We start from the raw sequence: 21,628 nt of genomic DNA, 5'->3' as shown, positions 1-21,628 counted from the left end.
CAGTTTATTGTTAAGATGAACACCCAGGTACTTATAAGATGTCACCATCTCAATGTCTTTTCCCTGGATGGGGAGGAGTCTGCACCTGCAGTAATCCACCACCAGCTCTTTGGTTTTCCCCGCGTTGATCTGAAGGTGGTTCCTCTGGCACCAGTCCACGAAGTCCTGGTTCAGTTCTCTGTACTCCCTGTCATCCCCATCTGTGATGAGGCCGACTATGGCAGAGTCTTGGGCACAGGTACCACGCAGGGTGTCTTCCACAGCTGTGGTACTCTCCCCAGCCTCAGGCTCAGACTGAAGATGGTTTCAGCTATCCCGCACAGTTGGTCTGCGCAGGAGCCTGGAGCGGATGCCATCTGGACCCGCAGCCTTCCTCGTCTTTATCCTCCTCAGCTGATCTCTCACCTGACATGTAGTGAAGGACAAGCTGGAGCAGGGGGGCTGTGTGCTGGGGGTTTGAGGTGATGAGGTGGGGGGTGGTGAGATGTCCAGGGGAGCTGGGGTGGGAGAGGCGTTGAAGTAGTTTGCCAGGAGTGTAGGTGGGAGGGAGGTGAAGGTGAGGATGTAGTTGGGTTGCAGCAGTCATGTCTGGGCCGGGGGAGGGGCAGACTGATCAAATCTATTGAAGAACAGATTCAGATCATTCACCCACTTCTGGTCACCTCTGGCCTGGGAGTCTGGTTGTTTTTGTCCTGAGATGGTTTTCAGACCTCTCCAGGCTCCGCTGACGTCGCTCTGCTGCAGCTGTTCCTCCATCTTCTTTTTATATGCTTCCTTTCCCCGCCTGATGTTTCTCCGTAGCTTCTTCTGCACGGCCTTCAGCTCCTCCTTGGTTCCAGAGTTAAAAACTCTCCACTTCTCCTTCAGGAGAGCTTTTATATCTGGAGTAATCCAGGGTTTGGTGTTGGAGAAGCAGCGTACAGTCCTGGTGGGTACGGTGCTTTCCACACAGAATAATATAGTCCGTAATACATGATGTCAGACTGTCAGTGTCCTCCCCATGGAAATTGCTGAGTACCTCCCACACAGTGGCCTCGAAACAGTCTTTCAGGGCCTCCTCGGCCTCCTCAGACCACCTCTTCACAGTGCGGGTGGTTGCTGGTTCTCTCTGCACCAGAGGTCTGTAGACAGGCAGAAGATGAACCAGGTTGTGATCAGCTTTTCCCAGTTGGGCAGGGGGGATGACTGGTATGCCTCCTTGGTGTTGGCATAAAATAAATCCAGGGAGATGATGGGATGGAGTAGAGCTGGCCAGGGCTTTAGGTCTAGCCCCGAGCTGTGTCCAGGAGTCACAGGGGACAGCAACCAGAGGTGGGGCAGCAGCAGTGGGACAGTGAGTGGTGACAGGCTCCGCTGGAGAGGCAGCTTCAACAGCAGGGCAGGGCACAGTGGCATCAAGCTCATGGGCACCGGTTGTCTCAGTTTGTGCTAGACCGAAGATGATGGTGTGGACAAGGAGGGCACGGGAACTTACATGCAGGGGCTCCGACATGGAGCCCACAGCGTTGATTGAGTTTTAGCAGATGGGTCAGAAGCGATCAGCAAACAGCACAAACAGGCAGCGGGACTTACCGACACCAAGTGGACCTGCTAAGGAGAATATGTTTCAGTTAGCAGCTGGTTGGTGGCGTCTTGACATCCGTGTAGATAGCTAGCCCGCAATGCTAAAAACAAACCGGGTTGTGCTTGCCTCTGCAGGCTGTTCAGTCCATGAAACGTGAAATAAAATTAAATCCGGGCAGGCGATGGTTAAAATCTTCTGCCTCGACAGAGCATATAGGTAAAACCACTGGGACAGAAAAGTGTAGAGTAAAATGTGTCTCAAAAACAGATATAAAACGACAGATTGTGACAGCGCTTCACACAAGCACATACAAAATGCCACGCATGAGCACGGGAGCGTAGAAGTTGATGAAAAAATGCACAGGCAAGGTATAGTTACTTTGTGACAAAGTGTGTGTCAAATGGAGTAGATAGAAGATTAGAAGATATTTTTCAATTTACTGCAACTATAGAAAATTTCAAAAAGCTTAAAATTTGATCAAATGACAACCTAGGGGCTTTTATTTTGAAAATTCTGTTCTGAAAATAACGTAAAACATATACTCGGATAATACAAAAACTGGAAAAGATATTAAAAAAGCTGAATTATGATTAAATACTTAAAAGTTTTGTGGCCTGTTTTAAGTTTAAATGAAGTCTTTAGCTTTAAGTATACGGAAGCAGTAGCGTTTTAAAATTGAGTAGGTTCAAGATGATTTGAAGATTCTCTCCATTGGTTTACATTGTTTAAAAATGTTAACAGAAGCTTAATATTTTAAAAGGCATAAGAAGTAAAAACAAGAAAAGATGTAGTACCTATGCCCTTAAAGAGCTGAACATTTTGTTGTGTGAATGGTTTCTGTAGCTCGGAGAAGTAGCAAAGTAGTGACCTGCCAAAAGACTTATGGAATATGGAATAAGAATACCTTGAAAATGCATTTCCTGAAGAAAATGTGTGTGAGTGCTGACAGCTGAAATGAATTTAAATACATTGCTGAAAATACAGGAATATAAAACAAATTGCCTGACAGATCTGAAAATCTGTCAGATTGGAAGTTTTAACTGCATTACCTAAAGTTAAACTGTAATACTGGCAAAGGCAGATGTTGAAATTGACTGAAAAGGCTGAAAGAGGGAATACTTAACACTTTAAAAAGTAGAAAAAGTTGAATACAACCATAGATGTACTTCAAGAACTTAACATTTAGACTTAACATAGTTTCTGTTGCTGGGAGTATGTAGAAGTAGTAGTGGATCAAAAAATGCACAGCAGAAGTATAATTACTTTGTGATCTGTTGAAAACTTAGATGAAATATCTAGATAACAGTTTGGAGAGACGTAGAATTTCTAACTGAAGAAGATTAAAGATTAGAATTTTTTTTTTTTCAAGACAAAAAAAAAGCTTTAAGCTTGATCATATTTTGAGCTTTTACACTGAGCAAAAATTTAAACACAACACTTGTTTTTGCTTTAAGTTTTTCACAGGTTTAAGTTTAAGACCTAAGACTTTTGTTCATGCACTCAATAGATTTATTTCTGTCAGAACTGGGTCCTAAATATGTTCAAATCCATGTTAGTGAGCATTTCTCCTTTTCCAAGATAATCCATCCACCTGACAGGTGTGACATATCAAGATGCTGATTAAACAGCATCATTACTACACAGGTGTGTCTTGAGATTGTTACAAGAGAAGGACACTCTAAAATGTGCAGTTTGATCACACAACACAATGGCACAGATGTTGCAGGTTTTGAGGGAGCGTGTCATTGGAATGTCCACCAGAGCTGTTGGACCTGAACTGAATGCTCATTTCACTACCATATGACCTCTCCAATTCCTTTACTATAAATTTAGCAGTACATCTGATGGCCTCATGGTTCTGAATCAGCATTCACACTACATTTCATTTTGTATATGATTAAATAAAAAACAGCAGATAAATTGATAAATAAAAACAATGTTGAGTTGCTGCCCTAAATCAAAGGTATATTTCAACCTTGTGACATGCTTTTACATTTCTTGAGCAGTGTCCAAGACAAGTACAGTTACAGCAAGCTTTTTTCCTGTCTGTAAGTGACTCAATCTTAGCTAAAATGACATAAGTCAAAAATACTGTATTTATCTCTGCCATGCGACCTCATTTGATAGATATTTACAAAGGAACCGATAAATCTTTATAGATGCACCACCATGGTACAATTCCAGTAGGGTCGAGCACAGAATGTGCTTGACGTATCTCTCCTGTTAGTTTTGTCATTTTGGTTGTACCTGATTTGGGGGGTCAAAGTCAGAGTGGAACTACTCATCCTCTAAAAACTGTTCTTAAGGTATGTACATTTGGGCTTGGGGACAGAAACCCTGTGGGCATGGAGTTTAAAAGACATGGACAGTGAAATTAACAGTACTATTAAGTTGCATTATAGGAAATGTAGGATTCACTGTGGATTCACTCCAAAAGGCATGAAGTTAAAGATGAAACATGGTTTTCAGCAAGATTTGTGCAGTATATTTGTTTTGTACAAGTTTAGAATGAGAAAAGGAAAGGAGCACCATGCAAACGTTTGGGCACCCCAAGACATATGAGCTCTCAGACAACTTTTACCAGAGTCTCAGACCATAATAGGCTTGTTAGGGCTTGTCAGGGCTTTGGCTTCACAGTCATTGTTAGGTAAAGCCAGGTGATGCAAATTTCAAAGCTTTATAAATACTCCTGAAACCTTGTTCCAACAATCAGCAGCCATGGGCTCCTCTAAACAGCTGCCTAGCACTCTGAGAACTAAAATAACTGATGCCCACAAAGCTGGAGAATGCTGTAAGAAGATAGCAAAGTGTTTTAGGTAGCTGTTTCCTCAGTTCGTAATGTAATTAAGAAATGGCAGTTAACAGGAACTGTGGAGGTCAAGTTGAGGTCTGGAAGACCAAGAAAACTTTTGAGAGAGCTACTCGTAGGATTGTTCAGGCAAATCAGAGCCCTGTTTGACTGCAAACAGGGCTCTGTGTCCTCACCTATGTCCTCACCACAAAATTCACGTAGAAAAAAAATACATCTTAACAAGCCTGAACCTTTTTTGAAACAAGTCCTGTGGACTGATGAAGTTAGAATAGAACTTTTGGACACATTGAGCAAAGGTATGATTGGAGAAAAAAGAGTGCAGAGTTTCATGAAAAGAACATCTGTCCAACTGTTAAACATGGAGGTGATTCGGTGATGCTTTGGGCATGTGTTGCAGCCAGTGGCACAGGAACATTTCACAGGAAGGGGGAAGAATGGATTCAGTTAAATTTCCAGCAAATTCTTGAAGCAAACATCACACCATCTCTAAAAAAGCTCAAGATGAAGAAAGGATGGCTTCTACAACAATGATCCTAAACACACCTTGAAATCCACAATGTACTACCTCAAGAGGAGCAAGCTGAGGATTTTGCCATGGCCCTCACAGTCCCCCGACCTAAACATCATTAAACATCTGTGGATAGACCTCAAAAGAGCAGCGCACGCAAGATGGTCCAAGAATCTCACAGAGCTAGAAGCCTTCACAGTGAAGAAAATCTTCCAAACAAGAATTGAAAGACTCTTAGCTAGTTACAAAAAGCATTTAGAAGCTGTGATACTTGGGTGCTACTAAGTACTGATTACCTAGGGTGCCTAAACTTTTGCTGAAAGCCCTTTTTCTTTTTTTATTTTGAAACTGTAAAAGATTGAAACTAAAACGTAATGTTGCATAAAATATTGAAGAAATGTGTCATCTTTAACTTTATGCCCTTTGGAGATCAGTTGATCTCACAGTAAATAAATTTTGACCAGGGATGCCTAAACTTTTGCATGCCACTGAATAGTGAGGATATGTGCTGTGACTGAAATAAAGAACTGAGGATTTCTGCACTTCCTTTGTGTTGCTGACATGCTCCAAATGTGTTTTCCCCTCTGCGTATTTAGAAAATCACAGGCTAGAGTCATCATATCAGAATCACTTGGTCCTCAAAGTATTAGTAGTGAGTATAAATCACATCTATGTTTTCCAGAACATTGCCAATTTCATCCCACAGTGATAAGTGTGCAACTTTTCTTGTCAACAGTTGACTTATCATGGCTGTTTTGACTCTTTTCTTCCTAGTTCAACTTCTTCAACTGTTTTGCCTCACTGTTCTACATCGCCTTTGTCATGCAGGACATGGTGCTACTCAGACAGGTAGGCCTACTTCCTTCCTTTATTCTTTTCAGCTTCTTCTCTTCCTTCAGGGGTGCAAACTTGTCATATTTCGGCAAAATTGCTGTTTTGAATACCAAATATGACATTTGTGAGATTCATGTAGATCTGATGAGTTTTTGAAAAATTGGGGGAGGGGTCTGAAAGGACAGAGTCATGGGGACTTAAAGAGACAACAGATAGCATCTTTTCCTATATATATCATTATGAAAATAATGTGGGTTGCACAGGGTAGTGGCCACAGTAAAATCAGACTATCAGCGTTTACACAGGTTATTTAGTTACTTTGTAATAAGCATCTGCCACCGGGGGCAAAATTTCACAGAAAAAAATCTGCTTTACGGCAGGAAACGCGTCATGTATTGCTAAACTGGTCGGTCAGCCAATCAGGGACTGGAGCGAGTTCTTGAGGAGTTGGGCATGAGATAGTTGATCCATGGGCACAATGGCAGACAGACGAACGAGCTCCTCTGTCTGAGGAGGCAAAGAAGAGCAAAAAGGAGAGTGATAAAAGAAGAGGAAAAACAAGTAAACCTCAGTCAGGGGTTCAAAAGATGGAGGGCGCTCCGTGACCAAAGGCTTCAAAACCGATGTCCATCTAGGTTTCTCTCTAATGGATCAGTAACGTTAAGTAACATGGCTAAATGTTAGCTAGATGAGAGGACTGTACTGTACTGGCTGCTAGTTCATTCCAGCTGGCCAGCATCGCAAATCGCTGCAACCGGGGACCGGGTAGTGAGTGTTGGCTGACATCCTCGTTACCATTCTACGGCAGCCCTCGGACAGTGATACCGTTGATAGTGTTGTTTGTACTGGTACTGTGCATTCTGGTATAATTATTTGCATTACTATTGTTTTTTCTTCAGATAACTCTGATAATTGTTGCTCGGTCTCTTTACTCATTTATTTAGTATAGTGTCCACACACCTTCTCATTCTACATATACATAGAGGTATACAGGTGGCTTTACAGCCTACATTTTATTGATTATCTCTGATCCCCATGGTCAATTTGGTCGTTGCGACAGTGCGAGCAACACTGCTGACACTAGGTGGCGCCAAGCTACAAAAAAACATAGATAACATACAGTTATAACTGTCTGAAGGAGGAACTAGTTGATGTTTTCACAGCAATGTAAAAAAGACAGCAGAAAGGGAATGATGATATATATAGTAAAAAGGCTTTGGAAGTAGTTGTTAAAATGTAACTTGATTGACTAAATAGCAGTTGCAATACCCTTAAATAGCAAAAACCACAGTATTTTTTTACTAGCTACAATGTACAATATGTTCATACACTTTGGATCCAGCTTTGCACTCACTTGACTGTTTTGTTTTTAGTTCTCTGAACTGATGTCCTCTTTACATTACTTTTGTGGCAGTACAATAAACTTAATTTTAGGGTGTGTTATTCCCTGTATCCTCATGCTGAAATCAACTGGAAATCCACAATTTAAAGCTGATATTTAAAAGAAAAAAATGGGATCACAGGAAAGGAAGATTTTTTTTAATTTAATTATCATCCTTGTTTGTTCCATTGTTTTATTATGCCTCTGCGCCAGCGATAGCTGTGGCTGAAGGCATTATGTTTTTAGTTTGACCGTCTGTCCATCGGTCTCATTCTCGCGAACACAATATCTCAAGAACGCTTTGAGGGAATGTCTTTAAATTTGTCGCAAACATCCGCTTGGACTCAAGGATGAACTGATTAGAATTTGGTAGTCAAAGGTCAATGTCACTTTGCCCTCACAAAATGAGTTTTTGGCCTTAACTCAAGAATTCATATGCTTATTATGACAAAATTTCACACAAAAGTCTAATAGGCTAAAATAATGAAGTGATGACATTTTATATCCAAATGGTCAAAGGTCAGCTTCACTGTGACATCATAATATTCTGCGTTAAACACTTTTCTGGCCATTACTCAGCATCATATCTCAGGAACAGACATTTGGTCAGATACTGAATTGGTGATACTAATCTTGGGTGTCCACCTTGAAACTGTGCTTATTGTATAGATCTTCTGTGTTGCTGGGGGTAAGATGTGTGTGAAGCATCCATGTTTTCACAGACATGAATGTAAACTGTAAGTGCAACTGACGGCATACAACCACAGAGCTGTAAATCTAGCTTTTGTCTTACTTTATTTTTGTTTCCTTTTCCTCATATCCATTTTCATTTGTTTCTTTCTTTCTTGATCCCTTTATTACGTCCCTCTTAACACTTTATCACCTATTCTCCTGGTGCTCATTTTACCCTCTTTCCCTTTCCTTTGTTTCTTTCTTTCTTCTACCATTCTGCCTTCTCACCTTCCATTTGTCTCTCCTTTCTCCACTCTTTAATTTCTACCTTCACTTGTGGCTTTTTTCGATTTCTCCATATTTATTTACTTTCCTTTACCATTCATCCCACCTCCCCTCTTTTAATCCTTCTTCCCCTCACCCCACCTGGTTTCCATTGCTCTCCTGTTCTTGTCTGTATCCAGAGTCTGGCCACACTATTGATCACTAGTCAGATCTTGAATCAGTTTATGGAGGCCTTCCTACCCTACTGGCTCCAGAGGAGACGCAACAAGAAGATGATCCGCAAAGTCCAGAATGGAAGAACTCTGGAGGACAAAGAGCTTCCTCTGGTTGAGCAGGTCCGGCTGGAGGCCGACATGAGCACATACTTGGTAAGTGCCTGCAGTCTTTTAATGTAGATTGCAGCCTTTACATGACCTTGTTATCATGTAACCTTCAGAGTCCATTACTTAGTGTGTGTGTTTGTGAGTATGTGTGTCTGTCCCTCCCTCCCTCTTCTCAGGGTACCTTTGATGACTACCTGGAGCTCTTCCTGCTTTTTGGTTACGTCAGTCTCTTCTCCTGTGTCTACCCTCTGGCTGCTGTCCTGGTGGTGCTGAACAATATCACCGAGGTTTACTCTGATGCCTTTAAGATGTGTCGTGTGTTCAAACGACCCTTCTCGGACCCGGCAGCAAACATAGGAGTCTGGCAGGTAAAAGACTCAGACTGCTAGCTTGTTTGTGAAGAACTATATGAGATTGCTGCAGCATTTTTGATGGATTTATCTGATTTTTCTTAAAACAAAGGTGGTATTTGATGTTATTTTTAGGAAAAGAAAAACTAAACACATTACCTGTAATCTTTATTTTTTAAGTGCAGACCAAAGGTTCAAGTAGGATTGAACAGCATAAGATCAATGACAAACATATATCCTCTCCTTTTGCCACATTGGCAAGTGGGGTTTTATGAGGTACTTATCCAAAGTCAGTGTATTACCTACAGAAGATCAGCTATGTACTGCTGTGGACAGGGGTCAGCAGCAAAACATATTTTCCTCACTTAAAAAAAGCCTACCTAAAAACATTGATATTAGTTTGAGTGGATGCTGTACTGAGACTATTTTCACAGCTTTACCTCACCGTCAGACAGTCCTTTCTTTTGGCACTACATTTTCTTAGCCGTAGAACTTCTTTATTCTTGGGCATAAGCCTAACCATGCCGTGTGATGTTTGATGCTGCAGGTCAGCTGTTGGGGCCAGAAAGTGCTGCTGCATGATCAGACTAAAAACAGACTTCACTTTTCTAAAGATTTAAGAGATGGTGTGTGCTTTTTTTCTGGGCTGTTCAAACAGAAATGAACACAGCTGTGGTTAGTTCCACTGAATATACACATCAAAACAATAGAGAAGTTCTATGGTTGAGAAAATGTAGTCCCAAATGAAAGGGCTGTCTGACGGCATTGTAAAGCGGTGAAAATATTCTCAGTATAGCATCCACTCAAACTGATAATAATTTGTTAGGTAGACCTTTTTTTAAATGTCTGAAATACATTTTGCTGCTGACCCCTGTCCACAGCAGTACATTGCATAGAATGCTTCTGTCTCCAAACTGGAAGCATTTTGGCTATATACTTTATGTAATACACTGCCTGTGGATAAGAACCTCATACAGCCCCACTTCAGAAAATCCGAGCTATCCCTTTAAGAACAAGTAGTATTTATCGTTTAGTCTACACTCTGCTCAGCTGGGAAACAAAGGTTTCCATTTTTGGAAACAAGTCACTGACTGTTGCTGTCTCTCTCTGTGTCCAGCTTGCCTTTGAGGCCATGAGCGTGATAGCTGTTGTGACCAACTGTTCGCTGATAGGCATGTCTCCACAAGTCAAGGCATACTTCTCCAACTCAGAGACACAACTCATACTGTGGACTGTAGCTATTGAGGTAATTCATGTACACACTCTTACACCAAGAGTATGATCCCATACAGTATCTAATTGTTTTGACATGACTTGTAATAAAACAAGGCTTAGCTTGGCTTGTATCAGAATGCTAAAAGCACAACCAGGAGCAGGGACAAGTCTGTTTTTTCAGATTGTAAGAACTTCATTTATTCATTTATTTATTTTGTCCCCATGGGGCAATTCATTTGCAGGAGTGTGGACATGACATATAACATATGACATACAGTACAGGCCAAAAGTTTGGACACACCTTCTCATTCAATGCGTTTTCTTTATTTTCATGACTATTTACATTGTAGATTCTCACTGAAGGCATCAAAACTATGAATGAACACATGTGGAGTTATGTACTTAACAAAAAAAGGTGAAATAACTGAAAACATGTTTTATATTCTAGTTTCTTCAAAATAGCCACCCTTTGCTCTGATTACTGCTTTGCACACTCTTGGCATTCTCTCGATGAGCTTCAAGAGGTAGTCACCTGAAATGGTTTTCCAACAGTCTTGAAGGAGTTCCCAGAGGTGTTTAGCACTTGTTGGCCCCTTTGCCTTCACTCTGCGGTCCAGCTCACCCCAAACCATCTGGATTGGGTTCAGGTCCGGTGACTGTGGAGGCCAGGTCATCTGCCTGGGTCATTGTCCTGTTGAAAAATAAATGATCGTCCAACTAAACGCAAACCGGATGGGATGGCATGTCGCTGCAGGATGCTGTGGTAGCCATGCTGGTTCAGTGTGCCTTCAATTTTGAATAAATCCCCAACAGTGTCACCAGCAAACACCCCCACACCATCACACCTCCTCCTCCATGCTTCACAGTGGGAACCAGGCATGTGGAATCCATCCGTTCACCTTTTCTGCGTCTCACAAAGACACGGCGGTTGGAACCAAAGATCTCAAATTTGGACTCATCAGACCAAAGCACAGATTTCCACTGGTCTAATGTCCATTCCTTGTGTTTCTTGGCCCAAACAAATCTCTTCTGCTTGTTGCCTCTCCTTAGCAGTGGTTTCCTAGCAGCTATTTGACCATGAAGGCCTGATTCGCGCAGTCTCCTCTTAACAGTTGTTCTAGAGATGGGTCTGCTGCTAGAACTCTGTGTGGCATTCATCTGGTCTCTGATCTGAGCTGCTGTTAACTTGCCATTTCTGAGGCTGGTGACTCGGATGAACTTATCCTCAGAAGCAGAGGTGACTCTTGGTCTTCCTTTCCTGGGTCGGTCCTCATGTGTGCCAGTTTGGTTGTAGCGCTTGATGGTTTTTGCGACTCCACTTGGGGACACATTTAAAGTTTTTGCAATTTTCCGGACTGACTGACCTTCATTTCTTAAAGTAATGATGGCCACTGGTTTTTCTTTAGTTAGCTGATTGGTTCTTGCTGTAATATGAATTTTAACAGTTGTCCAATAGGGCTGTCGGCTGTGTATTAACCTGACTTCTGCACAACACAACTGATGGTCCCAACCCCATTGATAAAGCAAGAAATTCCACTAATTAACCCTGATAAGGCACACCTGTGAAGTGGAAACCATTTCAGGTGACTACCTCTTGAAGCTCATGGAGAGAATGCCAAGAGTGTGCAAAGCAGTAATCAGAGCAAAGGGTGGCTATTTTGAAGAAACTAGAATATAAAACATGTTTTCAGTTATTTCACCTTTTTTTGTTAAGTACATAACTCCACATGTGTTCATTCATAGTTTTGATGCCTTCAGTGAGAATCTACAATGTAAATAGTCATGAAAATAAAGAAAACACATTGAATGAGAAGGTGTGTCCAAACTTTTGGCCTGTACTGTATAAAACAACAAAACTGGCAAGGCACAGATATACACAAATAATTTAGTCACACTGGGAATCACTGGGCAGGGTACTCATAAAAAAAGCCATACAGTAATATAAGAGCATCATAAAATCATTATTAAGATCAAAATCATTAAAAATCATTAAAATCGTTAAAAGGTCGGTTAAAAAAAACAAAACAAAAAAAACAGAGTGCAAAGTGGAAATCACTGCTACAAGTTATCTCTTCCTTCTGGAGTTAAGAAGGGAAATTGTAGAAAGAATAAAGGAACATTTACAGTACAGGCCAAAAGTTTGGACACACCTTCTCATTCAATGCGTTTTCTTTATTTTCATGACTGTTTACATTGTAGATTCTCACTGAAGGCATCAAAACTATGAATGAACACATGTGGAGTTATGTACTTAACAAAAAAAGGTGAAATAACTGAAAACATGTTTTATATTCTAGTTTCTTCAAAATAGCCACCCTTTGCTCTGATTACTGCTTTGCACACTCTTGGCATTCTCTCCATGAGCTTCAAGAGGTAGTCACCTGAAATGGTTTCCACTTCACAGGTGTGCCTTATCAGGGTTAATTAGTGGAATTTCTTGCTTTATCAATGGGGTTGGGACCATCAGTTGTGTTGTGCAGAAGTCAGGTTAATACACAGCCAACAGCCCTATTGGACAACTGTTAAAATTCATATTATGGCAAGAACCAATCAGCTAACTAAAGAAAAACCAGTGGCCATCATTACTTTAAGAAATGAAGGTCAGTCAGTCCGGAAAATTGCAAAAACTTTAAATGTGTCCCCAAGTGGAGTCGCAAAAACCATCAAGCGCTACAACGAAACTGGCACACGTGAGGACCGACCCAGGAAAGGAAGACCAAGAGTCACCTCTGCTTCTGAGGATAAGTTCATCCGAGTCACCAGCCTCAGAAATGGCAAGTTAACAGCAGCTCAGATCAGAGACCAGATGAATGCCACACAGAGTTCTAGCAGCAGACCCATCTCTAGAACAACTGTTAAGAGGAGACTGTGCGAATCAGGCCTTCATGGTCAAGTAGCTGCTAGGAAACCACTGCTAAGGAGAGGCAACAAGCAGAAGAGATTTGTTTGGGCCAAGAAACACAAGGAATGGACATTAGACCAGTGGAAATCTGTGCTTTGGTCTGATGAATCCAAATTTGAGATCTTTGGTTCCAACTGCCGTGTCTTTGTGAGACGCAGAAAAGGTGAACGGATGGATTCCACATGCCTGGTTCCCACTGTGAAGCATGGAGGAGGAGGTGTGATGGTGTGAGGGTGTTTTGCTGGTGACACTGTTGGGGATTTATTCAAAATTGAAGGCACACTGAACCAGCATGGCTACCACAGCATCCTGCAGCGACATGCCATCCCATCCGGTTTGCGTTTAGTTGGACGATCATTTATTTTTCAACAGGACAATGACCCCAAACACACCTCCAGGCTGTGTAAGGGCTATTTGACCAAGAAGGAGAGTGATGGAGTGCTGCGGCAGATGACCTGGCCTCCACAGTCACCGGACCTGAACCCAATCCAGATGGTTTGGGGTGAGCTGGACCGCAGAGTGAAGGCAAAGGGGCCAACAAGTGCTAAACACCTCTGGGAACTCCTTCAAGACTGTTGGAAAACCATTTCAGGTGACTACCTCTTGAAGCTCATTGAGAGAATGCCAAGAGTGTGCAAAGCAGTAATCAGAGCAAAGGGTGGCTATTTTGAAGAAACTAGAATATAAAACATGTTTTCAGTTATTTCACCTTTTTTTGTTAAGTACATAACTCCGCATGTGTTCATTCATAGTTTTGATGCCTTCAGTGAGAATCTACAATGTAAATAGTCATGAAAATAAAGAAAACACATTGAATGAGAAGGTGTGTCCAAACTTTTGGCCTGTACTGTATATCTGTTGGTTTTGATTGGTGGCAGTCTGAAAAGGGAACCTGATGGGAGGAGCTCCAGATATTGATAAAGGGGATGGGAGCTGTCAGACAGAATGGAGTTCACTTTATTGTACACCCTTTTGTTGTATATTTCCTGCAGAGCTTCCTGGTTCATGCCAATTATTTTGCCTGACACATTAACCACTCTTGATAAAGAGTTTTTGTTTTTAATGTTTAAGGATTGGAACCAACAGATAAAGGAAAAAGTGATTACAAACTCAATAAAGGAACGGTAAAACAAGCACATCAGCTTATCTATCTGGAACCTGGCCAATTTTCTAAGGCAATACAGGAGATGCTGACACTTTTAATAAACAGAGTCAGTGATAGACTCAAAAGTCAGCTTATTGTCAAGTATGGTGCCCAAATATTTATATGACTCCACAACTTCAATTTCCTGCCCATTGATAACAGTGCTGACAGGTAAAGGTTTGGAGCGTCTAAAATCAATCAGCATTTCTTTTGTCTTTGTCACGTTTAGTGACAAAAATGCTTCCTCACACCAGGTGGTAAAATAATCAGTAACAGGGCCATGGGAATTCTCATCTTTATTAAGCAGGCTCACTATCACCGTATCATTAGCAGACTTCACAATATGGTGGTTCTCAAAATTGCTTCTGCAGTCATTTGTATACATAATGTACAATAGGGGAGAAAGGACACATCCCTGCGGAGAGCCAGTGGATGTTAATGCCAGATCAGACATTGTCCCATTTACTCTCACTCTTGGGGTCCTGCTTCTTAAGAAATCCAATATCCAGCCAGCAATACAGTTATCCAGGCCAAACTGGTTTCTGGACAAGTAGATGTGGCTGGATGGTATTGAAAGCCAAAGAGAAGTCGGCAAAGAGTAATCTAGCATGGGTGCTGGTGCCCATGGTAAATGTAGTTAAGCAAAGATAAAGTGGCATCTTGCACTCCTCTCTTGCTTCTATATGCGAATAAGATAAGATAAGATAAGATAAGATAAGGTAAGATAAGATAAGATAAGATAAGATACACCTTTATTGATCCCACATTGAGAAATTCCAGTGTTACAGCAGTCAAGGGGAAAGAGTCAGATTAAAGATTTCAAAATTTAAAAACTTAAAAAACTAGGCATGCAAAAAAAAGTACAAAAAATACAAAAAACAGCAATAAATAATAATGATAACGAGTCGCAGATAAAAAGTGAGCAATGGAATAAAGTGAGCATATTTAGTGCAAAATGAATATTGTATGTGCAAATAAAGCAAATAAACAACAACAAGGGGGGCAGCAATGCTTGTAGTGGTGTTTATAAAGTGTCCATAGTGTCCCTAAAGTGTCCATGGGGCAGTTTATTGCGAGCAGTGCTGGTTATGTAGTCTGACAGCAGCAGGCAGGACAGACCTGCAATAGCATTCCTTCACACACTTTGGGTGAATCAGTCTATCGCTGAAAGAGCTCTCCAGAGCTTTTATGTCCTTCTGCAGAAGATGGGAGTCATTAGTCCTCAGAGATGACAGCTTGGCTGTCATCCTCCTTTCTCCCACCACCTGCACAGAGTCCAGAGAGCATCCCAGGACAGAGCTGGCCCTCTTGATCAGCTTGTCCAGTCTCTTCCTATCTGCAGCCGAGATGCTGCTGCCCCAGCAGACCACTCTGTAAAAGATGGCTGATGCCACCTCAGTGTCAAAGAAGGTCTTCAGGAGCGCCCCCTGCACTCCAAAAGACCTGAGCCGCCTCAGCAGGTAGAGTCTGCTTTGGCCTTTCCTGTACAGTGCTGTTATGTGATCAGTCCAGTCCAGTTTATTGTTAAGATGAACACCCAGGTACTTATAAGATGTCACCATCTCAATGTCCTTTCCCTGGATGTTCACCGGTGTTGGGGGGAGGAGTCTGCGCCTGCGGTAATCCACCACCAGCTCTTTGGTTTTCCCCGCGTTGATCTGAAGGTGGTTCCTCAGACACCAGTCCACAAAGACCTGGTTCAGTTCTCTGTACTCCCTGTTATCCCCATCTGTGATGAGGCCGACTATGGCAGAGTCGTTGGCAAACTTCTGCAGATGACAGGTGGGGGTGTCGTATGAAAAGTCTTCAGTGTAGAGGGTGAAAAGAAATGGCCCCAGCACCGTCTCTTGTGGGGCCCCCGTACTGCAAACAACCAAGTCCGTTACACAATCCTGGGTCCTGACATACTGTGGCTGGTCCGTGAGGTAGTCCAGGATCCAGGATGTGAGGTGATTAGCCACCCCTATGTGCTCCAGTTTGTCCCTCAGAAGCGCAGGCTGTATGGTGTTGAAAGCGCTGGAGAAATCAAAGAACATGATTCTCACAGAGCTTCCGGGCTTCTCCAGGTGAGAAAGAGCTCTATGCAGGAGGAAGATTACGTCATAGTCCACCCCAATGCCAGGCTGGTAGGCAAACTGCAGCGGGTCCATTGAAGGGCCTACTGCGGGGCGGAGACGAGACAGGACCAGCCGCTCCAGAGTCTTCATGAGGTGCAATGTTAATGCCACCGGTCTGAAGCTGCTGAAGTCCTTGGGGTGAGTCTTGGGCACAGGTACCATGCAGGACGTGTTCCACAGCTGTGGTACTCTCCCCAGCCTCAGGCTCAGGTTGAAGATGGTTTCAACTATCCCGCACAGTTGGTCTGCGCAGGACTTCAGGAGCCTGGAGCGGATGCCATCTGGACCCGCAGCCTTCCTCGTCTTTATCCTCCTCAGTTGATCTCTCACCTGACATGTAGTGAAGGACAAGCTGGAGCAGGGGGGCTGTGTGCTGGGGGGCGGAGGAGATGAGGTGGGGGGAGGAGTCTTTTATTTACAAATGGAAACACTCACGTTTTCCAGGGAAATAAAGTGCACTCTTCATAAATAAATAAGACTTTCAGTCTGGATAACTTAATTTTCTGGCTGGGGAAAATGAGTAACTGCACAATGTGCACACACATAGATCTTCTGTACAGGTAACACACACACACACACACACACACACATGTTCTCTCTCTCTCTGTCTCGCTCTCTCTCTCTCTCTCTCTCTCACACACATACACACACACACACACACACTAGGGGTGAGTTCGTGTACAAAAATCTCTAAACGTTTAGAGTGGGTAATTTTTTTCGTGGGAAGTAAAGCGGCGTATAGAGTGTATGGACGGGAATGCACCGTGAAAATAGTACTGTTCATGCTACGGGTGGTTGCAGTCTGTTTACAGTGTTTAGTGCTCCAGTTACAGCATAGTCTCTGTGAGAAGGCCCTGCGTTATGTTTTCCTGCTGTAGAGGAGAAATAAATGTGCTTCTGCACAAACGTCAGTTCTGCATCCTCATTCTTCAAGCAGAGTTGGTCCAGACTCTTAGAGCTAGTTACTAGCAATGAACCAAGTTGTAAAGATAATCTACAGAAAACCAGTGTCTCCCAGCTACGGTTCGGAGCGCCAGACTGGAGAAGGTAACACAGTCTATCACAGTTATGCTGCATTCACATGGAATCAGGCAAATGGCAGACGGCAAACCGGATGTCATGTTAGTGGACGAGAGAAGGACGGTAAAACTTGGGCGAGGCCGGCAGAGAATACCGCCCACGGCAACGGTAGACGGCAATGCCTATGGCTATGGCTTGTAATCCCAGAGACGAGTGAATTGCTCTTTCCAGTGCGGTCATCATTTGAGTCTCCCGTGTGCTTGTGGTGGTTCGCTTGCAATTGTCCGGGCGGCGGCACACGCTACTGATTTTTTTTTACGGACGATGCGCGTGCTACTTTTTTTTTTTGTTCCGGACTCTGCGGCCATGTTGCATTCAGTAATTAAAGAATCAGCGTTAATGAATCTATGCCGAATCGTCACGTGTCACATCGCGATGCATCACAGAATGGATGAATTGTGCACACCCCTAAATGATTTCCACACAGAAGTTTATGTAGTCCGTAATACATGATGGCAGACTGTCAACGTCCTTCCCATGGGAATCGCTGAGTACCTCCCACACAGTGGCCTCGAAGCAGTCTTTCAGGGCCTCCTCGGCCTCCTCAGACCACCTCTTCACAGTGCGGGTGGTTGCTGGTTCCCTCTGCACCAGAGGTCTGTAGACAGGCAGAAGATGAACCAGGTTGTGATCAGCTTTTCCCGGGGGGTGGGGGGGGCAGGGGGGATGAGTGGTATGCCTCCTTGGTGTTGGCATAAAATAAATCCAGTGTTTTATTGTCTCTGGTGTGGCAGGAAACATACTGGGTGAAGGTGGGCAGGGTGGTGGATGGACAGGTGTGGTTGAAGTCCCCAGAGATCAGAAGGAGGGCCTGAGGGTGCTGTGTCTGCAGCCTACTTGTAACAGAGTGGAGAATGTCACAAGCAGACTTAGCCTTTGCAGACGGGGGGACATACACTGCTACCATAATGACATGAGAAAACTCCCTGGGTAGATAATATGGTCTCATGCCAACAGCCAGCAGCTCAGTGTCCCTGCAGCAATGCTGTTCCTTGATAGTGATGTGCCCAGAGTTACACCATCTATCATTCACAAACACAGCCAGCCCTCCTCCTTTCCTCTTACCACTGTCCGCTGTCCTGTCGCGTCTGATGAGCTAGAATCCGTCCAGCGCAGCGATCGTGTCCGGTACTTCCGCATTCAGCCATGTCTCTGTAAACACCAGCACGCTGCTCTGCTGGTACTCCCTCTGATGGTGAGTCAGCGCTGACAGCTCGTCCATCTTGTTGGGGAGTGATCTTACGTTTCCCATGACGACGGACGGGAGGATGGGTTTGTACTGTCTCCTCCGGTATGGGCGCTGCACTCTGGCGCGACATCCCCGTCTCGTATGGGAAGCCGAAAGTGCCATATATCGCCACTATTTCAACGCTACCTGTCTTGAGACGCCGCTTTTTGCGGCTGTTTTTTTTATTTAAATGCAGCAAAAAGCGGCGTCTTACTTGTCTAAAGCGCCACTTTGTTCGGCGCTTCTGCTGGGAGCCTTAAACCGGCGCTTTTAACACGACAAAGTGCCATAAAACGCACCCGTTTTTTTACGGCGTTGTAGAAAGCCACAGTAGACAACGCTTTTATGCCGTAATAACTATCATTCTTCCAGATGATAATGAGCCCTGCCCTCTGTTTAACACAACCAATAAGTTAAATGTTTCTGAAACCAATCAGCGGAGAGCACAGCGAGACCAAAACAATAGGCTCGTTCGAGATGAACTGCACCTCGCCTGAAAAGTAGATGAGAGCAGGCCCCAATAGTATGTGCCGCAGCAGGGGGCGGTGACAAAAAGCTGCGGTGAAGTCGGACAGTTTTCCGACTGGTTTCCAGCAGCCTCCAGTCGGTACAGGAAGTCACAGACACACTAACATCCTGTCTGGAATGATGCCAATTCATTAAAAAAGTGATTAGACCCATATATCAGTTTGTTTTCAGTCTCCAGTTGTTTCAATTATGATAGATTAATTTATTAAAATGCTTTACAGGTGATCTGTAATTTATGTTCATGGTTTATCCTCCATTTTACATGTAATCTCCTGTAAATCAGCATCATATCAGTTTGACCTGGTCCTTCAACTACACAGGCTGAATACACTGTGTTTGACTATAAGGTTCATATTTTAGCTATACAAGACAGCAGCTTTCATTAAAGGATAACTTCAGTATTTTTCAACCTGGGCCCTATTTCCCCATGTGTATGTGTGCGTATGATTCATAGGTACAACTCGTTCTAAAATTGGTTCAGTATTGAGGGAGGCGGATGCAGCCTGGAGCCGCGAAACGAGCTAAAACAGTAACGGGGGCAAATGCATCCCGTATAAGTTTGAGTATTAAAAGTGCTTTTTTTCGCCACTGACCGGTTCAGATCGCCAGTGCTATCTCTGTAGATAGCATATTGTAGAGGCCCTGAGTGTGGTATGAGTGGAGTCAGCTGTCAGTCAGTGTTGGAGCAGAGAGGGAGAGGGCTGCCCCGCTGGGTACTGTAAGTGAGTATGTGTGTATGAAGTGTGTGTGTTACGCTAGAAGAGTCAGAGTTTGGGTCTTTTACATGCTACCCCCTGGAGTATTACCAGAATTTTTGGAGTGCTCAAATAAACGGGCCTTTTTCCTGAACGCAAGAACAGGATGTCGCGCAACACCCCGTACAGCTTTCACAGGCTGCCTTTGTTGGACGGCGAGATGCTGAAGTTGTGGCTAGTTGTGCTACAAATGGATGCTAACACTCCTGTCCAGACACTGCGCCTTGCAGACCATCGGGTCTGCAGTGCTCACTTCTCCCAAGATGACAACTGCCAGCCGAAGAAGAGAAGACATCCAATTTCACGACCAATGAGGTCAATGATATTGGCCTGAAATCATTCAGGATCCTAGGGTATGGGATTTTAGCAACAGGGACTATAGTAGCCTGTTTCCATCTTGCTGGGACCCTCTGCAAAGTCAGTGACTAGCCTGGCGTCACCAGGCTCTTCACGTATGGTGAAGAGCCTGGTTTCCATTCCCTCTGAATTTTGTCTGGATTCTGGTTCCGGTCTAGAGAGCAGATCCAGAATTCACCAAATTCACCAAAGTAAAAGTGTTCACCACAGTAAAGCTTTAAATTCTGGTGCACCATCGATTTACAATAAAAGAAAAAGGTTAACTTAATGGCTTGGGGCTTTTCTTGTAAATTATATTCTTTAAATTAAAAAGTTTCACCGCATTTTTATTAGCTTGGTGCTTTTATTTTGACGGAAAGGCGCATCCATTGAATTCCGGATCCTGTCTCTCTTGCCCTGGTTCCAGTTCCTTACCAAAACGGCCACTAAACGGCCCCAGACTAGTCAGTGACAGATTAAAAATATAAGTAAAAATAGGCCCCAGCCGTTCTGCACAGTGGGTGAGCATGCGGCTACTGACATGATCAGGTCCGGCGCTTGTTCTCTTTTTACACTGTTTGAACAAGTTTGTGACAGTGTGGACATTAAAAGAAATAGCTACATCACTGCAATCAGCTAAAAATTTCCCTAAAAAAAAACACTTCATTGCTGAAATCATGCACATCAAATCTACAGTAAAAGTTATTTAGCTCGTTTCCTAGAATTTGATCAGAGGAAAAGTCCTCTAGTGCCACTTTATTTTTTTTTGTTATTGGCTTGCCCCGTCATAAGGCTGTCCAACACAGAACTCAAATTATTCTTTTTAAAAATTGACTTGCAGATTTTGCACCGAGGATCTGCTCAGCGGCAATTTTCGAGTCAGCCTTTGGATGGATATACACCACAGTTAATGAAAATCTGTGGGAATTCCCGCGGCAAGTAAGACGGGCGCACGGACACAAAAAGCATCTCAATGTCTTTGGTGCAGATACACTCTCTAACAAGCACAATCTTGCACCAGCGTTCATTAATATAAAGACACACCCCACCTCCACACAGCTTGCCGGTGATCCTCGCGTCACAGTCCATGCGCAGCGGTAGGCTACTCCAAGGCTGTCAATAGCCACGCTGCTGTCAGAGTCAGACTCCCCGAGCCAAGTTTCAGTGATGGCAAGATACAGGCCTCTCAGTACTCATGGTGATTGTATACGAGGGCTTGGAGTTCCTCCGTCTTATTGCGGAGGGACCTTGCGTTGGCTAAAAACATTGAGGGAAGAGGGATACGAGACAAGGGCTGGCGTTTCAGTTGCTCCCGTACACATCCCCCTCTTCAGCACACCGTCTCTTCCTGTCCTCTCTCACCATGCGCCCACGGGAGTCTGTGTTGTCAAGTGATTTTGTCATAAACCTTTGGTAATGTAAACCTACATGACACTCGTGGCTCGACAATTAAACTACATATATGTGAATGTGTGATAGTTATGGTAGCATAACAGCCTGTCACAGGTTACAGCGTAATGATTAGAGGAGAAATGGCAGAGCATAAAGGTCCAGGTGGAAAAAAAAACCCAACTCAATCATTTAGGATTTTACT

The 21,628-nt window shown here is 43.4% G+C and overlaps 1 protein-coding gene across 3 annotated transcripts in view; it reads left to right on the top strand.

The window, feature by feature from the left end:
• ano10a (anoctamin 10a) overlaps positions 1-21,628 on the top strand; it is a 101,583-nt gene that overhangs the window by 17,610 nt on the left and 62,345 nt on the right. For all 3 annotated transcript variants that reach the window (XM_033638263.2, XM_033638262.2, XM_033638264.2), the window contains 5 exons: positions 5,481-5,536; positions 5,659-5,733; positions 8,236-8,424; positions 8,556-8,747; positions 9,847-9,975. In XM_033638263.2, coding sequence (XP_033494154.1) covers positions 5,481-5,536; positions 5,659-5,733; positions 8,236-8,424; positions 8,556-8,747; positions 9,847-9,975 — 641 coding nt within the window. The remainder of the gene's footprint in view (positions 1-5,480; positions 5,537-5,658; positions 5,734-8,235; positions 8,425-8,555; positions 8,748-9,846; positions 9,976-21,628) is intronic.

Source organism: Epinephelus lanceolatus, chromosome 10 (assembly GCF_041903045.1).
Source record: "Epinephelus lanceolatus isolate andai-2023 chromosome 10, ASM4190304v1, whole genome shotgun sequence".
Lineage (NCBI taxonomy): Eukaryota > Metazoa > Chordata > Actinopteri > Perciformes > Serranidae > Epinephelus > Epinephelus lanceolatus.
Note: the sequence above shows the minus strand (reverse complement) of the source record. Positions and strands in the feature narration are given on the sequence as shown.